At 49.3% G+C, this 5,724-nt stretch overlaps 1 protein-coding gene across 1 annotated transcript; it reads right to left on the bottom strand.

The window, feature by feature from the left end:
• Positions 1-375: 375 nt before the first annotated feature.
• On the bottom strand, positions 376-2,771 carry LOC133143113 (lactadherin-like). The gene is made up of 6 exons (XM_061264877.1): positions 2,501-2,771; positions 2,225-2,356; positions 1,999-2,159; positions 1,792-1,915; positions 755-1,587; positions 376-683 (listed from the first exon to the last, which is right to left on the bottom strand). Exons 1-5 carry the CDS (start codon positions 2,601-2,603, stop codon positions 1,505-1,507), a joined length of 603 nt encoding a protein of 200 aa, XP_061120861.1. The 5' UTR covers positions 2,604-2,771; the 3' UTR covers positions 376-683; positions 755-1,504.
• Between the last annotated feature and the right edge of the window lie 2,953 nt (positions 2,772-5,724).

Here is a 5,724-nt window from a genome sequence, read left to right as displayed (position 1 = left end):
TTTCTACAGGCCGATGAGGACAAGACAACACGACATGAGTAAAAACAAAACAATGAATGAGAGCAATAATTGACTTTGAACCTTTCATTCCAGCTTTAAAACTATTCTTGTCTCACGTTCTTACAATTGGGCTCTTTGAAAGCACTGGAATTTCTGTACAATGTGTTTTGCTCTTTGAGTCAGTAACCTTACAAAAAGGCATTCAAAGTTGTCAAGAGAAAAGGACAAACCAAGTAGAGTCGAGTCTTAGTGAACATCGCACGCTTGTTCACATTGCATCTGGACATGACATCTAGTTGGCTAATAACAGCTAAGCTAAATGCCAAAAACACTTATGATAAGTTTGCTCTCCAGGCCTTCTCGCAGCAGCTGTACAGGTATGTTGTCCTTAGTCAGTGACATTTTTTTTGTTTTTGTGGGTTTTTTTTGTTAAAATGGTGATACTATTTATTTTGAGCAGAGTAGGAAGGGCATTAAAATTTCGTCTTCGATGTCTTGCTTGCATTGTTAATTTTCTCCATGGACTTCGGTTGGTCTTGGGATGTTTGGAACCGACACAGCGAGGTTGACTCTATGACGCCACCTGTGGCTTTGATGAGGCAATTGGAAAATGCTCTGTGGGGCATTTCGCACATGAAGCTGTTGACTTGGGCGCAAGACATTGGCTTCCATCTTCTTCCAGTCTGAAGGAAAACAATCAATTTCAGTGGAGCGCAAATCTATTCATCTTCCAAATGCTGATTTGACCACGCACCTGCCGTAACACAGCCACAGAGTGTTTACCGAGGCTGACACGCTGGCCCAGTGGGTGAAGGTCACCTTGTGGCGGTCCGACCACACAAACGTGCCGGGAAGCACCAGGTTGTTCAGTTCGGTCCACATGTCGCTGGTTTCTGCAGGAACGGATGGGAACAGAGCTCTCATCCGGTTCTCAGATATTGCACCCATCAAGTCGTTCTACGGAGACTGTTGGAAATTTAAGGTTGGGATGCGCGCCAACATTAGAGGCACTTTAACCCACGCCTGCTCCACCTCGGTGCGGATGGACACCAGTTTGGCACCAATACCATGGCAGACCCGTTGAAGATCAGCCCAGTTCAATTCATCGTCAAAATGTTTGTAGCAGAACCCCGCAAACTCCTCCCAGTCAGGTGACGAGCATCTGGGCTCTGCAGGCGAGACCCTGTGTGAGTTTTAGTCGTCATGACAGTTGGCGTGACCTAAAAATGTTTTTAACTCACCCCTGTCTGCAAACATAAAATACACACCCAGTGCAAATAATAAAGTGATAATTAGTCGGTTGCTCTTCATGGGACTTCTCTGTCTGGAGGTGCTCCCGTTCCCGGTGGAGCCCAAGTAAACGTGCTGCTCGGGAGCGCTCATCACAATGCAATCTCCTCCGATGTTGTTCTGAATGACTCCAGCGTGAATAGCAGCCGCGCAGATGTGCGAGTGCTGCATTTACACATACTTGCAGTCACAGACAAGAAGTCCACCGGTGGGGTCAGGCAATCCCGTACTGCAGAGTAGACCATCGTTCCGAAGACAAAGTGTTCCTCTTTGTCACACCCGGGCGGACAGTAGAACCTGCAGAAGACACACACGTGACATTGACGACAGGCGGTCATGAAACATTGTGTCAAGCGTGACTCATGTCATCGAATTGGTGAAGCGGAGGCTGTTGAACTTTCCGGCACAGGTCGTCTCATCTGTCGGACAAAAGGCGAGAGTTCGTGGCATGTTTTGGGATTGTTGTTTTCGGCAACCAAAGCGGCAAATTGTGTTGCTCACCCTCTTGTGCGCATCCCAAGATGTCGAAGCGGAGGCCAAATTCTGGACAATTTTCTAGCGGCAGGATGCAGACGTACTGAGCGATTGCGGGCGTCTCAAGCAGATGAGTCCCACCGCCGATGAACTAAAAATGGAATGTTTCCTTGTTTGTTGTGACAAGATTGAAGGATGCGGTCACAGTCGACTTGATTGGCCCCCCGCGCTCACCTTCCCGTCCGGGTGTTTGGTCCACTTCCTCTTGTCAACGCTTAGTCTCATCTCAAGTTTGATGTCCCAGGAGCGAGTATTGTTGCTATCCCACCCCTGGGTCACGGTCGACGTCACCTTTCTCTTGTAGCCGAGGTTCACCAGGATCCAGCTGCCGACGGCTGGAGGAGGCAGACATTCCAAAGCTCAGGTGACCAAAGTCCCAAGCGGTCAATTTTCTACGTACGATTTCTTGACGGCTTCCAGCAGGACTCCCTGTTGAGGCGGGCTTTTACTGGGGTGGCGTCTTTCATTGAGGAGGCTTTGAAGGAAGAGTCTGCAACGCTGCCGTCGGCGATGCCCAGACTATCGAGACATACTGAGGACAGCCAAAAGTCATTTTAATTTGGCACGGACGATTAAAAAAAAATCTGGCCGTCGAACCCCTTGTGGGACTCCTTGCATTGCTTTAGATAGTCTTAGATTCAGTGCAGAGTGGAAGATCACAAGACGTGAATCCCACCTTTCTGTTCACAGCTATAGACCATCTGCAGATATTTGTAGGTGGCAGGGCAGGACTGGTCCTTCAAAAGCTCAATGTGGCATCTTTGCTGGCTGTTGCACATTTCCCAGTAGCAAGGGAGGATGCCTTCCACTGAGCAGTCCTCTGCAAGTTACGAGACACCAATGAGTGTAAGTGGGCCTAATACCTCAGTGTTTATTTGCAATGTTTGAGGGTGTCAAACAAGGAATTTGACTTCGGTACAACACAGCCTCTGTTCAACATTTAGGTAACTAACAACACTCAGGACGTGTAAAAAATGACAAATATTCTCCCAGGAGGGCAACGAAAAACTCAAAACTCCAACTAGGGTAAATGAGAAACCTTGAGAATAGCCCACAGATGGGAGGGTCCCTCTTCCAGGATGACCAGGCTGCAATGGATGCAGAGAGGACACAGTAAAAATATGTACCTGCAGTAGAACCTGTTTAGCCCAAGGCTTGCTAACCAGCTAAACAGGTTCTACTGCAGGTACATATTTTTACTATGTGTCCTCTCTGCATCCATTGCAGCCTGGTCATCTTGGAAGACGGACCCTCCCATCTGTGGGCTCTTCTCAAGGTTTCTCATTTATCCTGTTTAGCCCAAGGCTTGCTAACCAGCTAAACAGGTTCTACTGCAGGTTTGATCGGTGGGAGTTTTTAGTTTTTCCTTGCCCTTTTGGGAGTTTAAGATCAGGGGATGTTTGAGAATAGTTGCCATTTTTCATATGTCCTGAGTGTTGTTAGTCACCTAAATGTTGAACAGAGGGTGTGATTTACCGAAGTCAAATCCCTTGTTTGGCACGCTCAAACACGGCGAATAAAAACTCTTGAATCTTGAATCTTGAAATAGTGTAGACCAGAGACGTAGCCAAGCCGGGGCGAGCCGGGGCGGCGCCCCGGTTAGGACTCCCTGCGCCCCGGTTGAAAAAAATCGAGCTTTTTCGATTCTTCATTTTCATGCCGTTTTTTTTCTTTCGGTCTCGCGCGAATGAGCTCCAGATGGAGGTCCGCAAGAAGCTCCATAATCTGTTAAAAATGCTTAGCCGCGTCCCTGGAAGCGTAATCGGGCGTAAAAAGCTAGGCGGAACGGCCCTGGAGCTCCACCTGGAGGTCCGCAAAAACCTCCATAAACGGTTAAAAATGCTTAGCCGGGTCCCTGGAAGCCCAATCGGGCGTAAAAGGTTAGGCGGAACGGCCCTGGAGCTCCACCTGGAGGTCCGCAAAAACCTCCATAATCGGTTAAAAATGCTTAGCCGGGTCCCTGGAAGCCCAATCGGGCGTAAAAGGTTAGGCGGAATGCCCCTGGAGCTCCAGCTGGAGGTCCGCAAAAACCTCCATAATCGGTTAAAAATGCTTAGCCGGGTCCCTGGAAGCCCAATCGGGCGTAAAAGGTTAGGCGGTACGGCCCTGGAGCTCCACATGGAAGTCCCAAAAAAGCTCCATAATTGGTTAAAAATGCTTAGCCGCGTCCCTGGAAGCCTAATCGGGCGTAGAAAGTTAGGCGGAACGGCCCTGGAGCTCCAGCTGGAGGTCCAAAAAAAGCTCCATAATCGGTTAAAAATGCTTAGCCGCGTCCCTGGAAGCCCAATCGGGCGTAAAAAGTTAGGCGGAACGGCCCTGGAGCTCCACATGGAAGTCCCAAAAAAGCTCCATAATTGGTTAAAAATGCTTAGCCGCGTCCCTGGAAGCCTAATCGGGCGTAAAAAGTTAGGCGGAACGGCCCTGGAGCTCCAGCTTGAGGTCCAAAAAAAGCTCCATAATCGGTTAAGAATGCTTAGCCGCGTCCCTCGAAGCGTAATGGGGCGTAAAAAGCTAGGCGGAACGGCCCTGGAGCTCCACCTGGAGGTCCGCAAAAACCTCCATAATCGGTTAAAAATGCTTAGCCGGGTCCTTGGAAGCCCAATCGGGCGTAAAAGTTTAGGCGGAACGGCCCTGGAGTTCCACATGGAAGTCCCAAAAAAGCTCCATAATTGGTTAAAAATGCTTAGCCGCGTCCCTGGAAGCCTAATCGGGCGTAAAAAGTTAGGCGGAACGGCCCTGGAGCTCCAGCTGGAGGTCCAAAAAAAGCTCCGTAATCGGTTAAAAATGCTTAGCCGCGTCCCTGGAAGCGTAATCGGGCATAAAAAGCTAGGCGGAACGGCCCTGGAGCTCCACCTGGAGGTCCCAAAAAAGCTCCATAATGGGTTAAAAATGCTTAGCCGCGTCCCTGGAAGCCTAATCGGGCGTAAAAAGTTAGGCGGAACGGCCCTGGAGCTCCAGCTGGAAGTCCTCAAAAAGCTCCATAATTGGTTAAAAATGCTTAGCCGCGGCCCTGGAAGCCTAATCGGGCGTAAAAAAATAGGCGGAACGGCCCCCCGAGGACCGGCCGGAGCGCCGCTGGAAGACCAGCGGGCCGTCGAAAATGCTTAGCCGAGGCTCTGGAAGCCTCGCCGGGCATCGCTTGCGGCAGCCGGGGTAGCTCTTAGGTACCAGGGGCAAGCGCTCAGGTACCAGGGGCGAGCGCTCAGGTACCAGGGGTAAGCTCTGATGCAGTACCAGCTTTGGTCTGTTGGTGCGCCAGAGTACGATGAGTTGGTACCCCTAGTTACTGTACTCATCCCCTTTACCCCCTAATCGCAAAATATACACCGTGTTCCAAATTATTATGCAAGTGATATTTATCTCAGATTTTCCTAAATAGTCGATGCAAAATGATGTTACATTTTAACATAGGACCCTTTATTTCAATAAAAAACAAACAAGATACATTTTAACATAGGAGCCTTTATTTAATAGCAGCTTCACAATCCTTGCATCCATTGACCTTGTGAGTTTTTGGACAGTTTCTGGTTGAATTTCTTTGCAGGATGTCAGAATAGCCTCCCAGAGCTGCTGTTTGGAAGTGAACTGCCTCCCACCCTCGTAGATCTTCTGCTTGACGATGCTCCAAAAGTTTTCAATAGGATTGAGGTCAGGGGAGGATGGGGGCCACACCATCAGCTTCTCTCCCTTTAGTCCCATAGCAGCCAAAGACGCTGAGGTATTTCTTGCAGCATGAGATGGTGCATTGTCATGCATGAAGATGATTTTGCTACGGAAAGCACGGTTCTTCCTGTTGTACCATGGACGAAAGTGGTCAGTCAGAAACTCCACGTACTTTATAGACATCATTTTCACGCCTTCAGGGACCCTAAAGGGGCCAAGCAGCTCTCTCCCCATGAT

This window comes from Syngnathus typhle, linkage group LG18, assembly GCF_033458585.1.
Source record: "Syngnathus typhle isolate RoL2023-S1 ecotype Sweden linkage group LG18, RoL_Styp_1.0, whole genome shotgun sequence".
NCBI classification, from domain to species: Eukaryota; Metazoa; Chordata; class Actinopteri; order Syngnathiformes; family Syngnathidae; genus Syngnathus; species Syngnathus typhle.
This window is presented reverse-complemented; position numbering and strand designations above follow the sequence as displayed.

Excerpts from the sequence above, each read along its gene's own strand:
- LOC133143113 (XM_061264877.1), bottom strand. The coding sequence starts at position 2,603 with ATGTGCAACAGCCAGCAAAGATGCCACATTGAGCTTTTGAAGGACCAG. Across the intron at positions 2,160-2,224 it reads CTGGAAGCCGTCAAGAAATC|CCGTCGGCAGCTGGATCCTG; the intron begins GTACGTAGAAAA and ends TGCCTCCTCCAG. Across the intron at positions 1,916-1,998 it reads CCAAACACCCGGACGGGAAG|TTCATCGGCGGTGGGACTCA; the intron begins GTGAGCGCGGGG and ends TTCCATTTTTAG.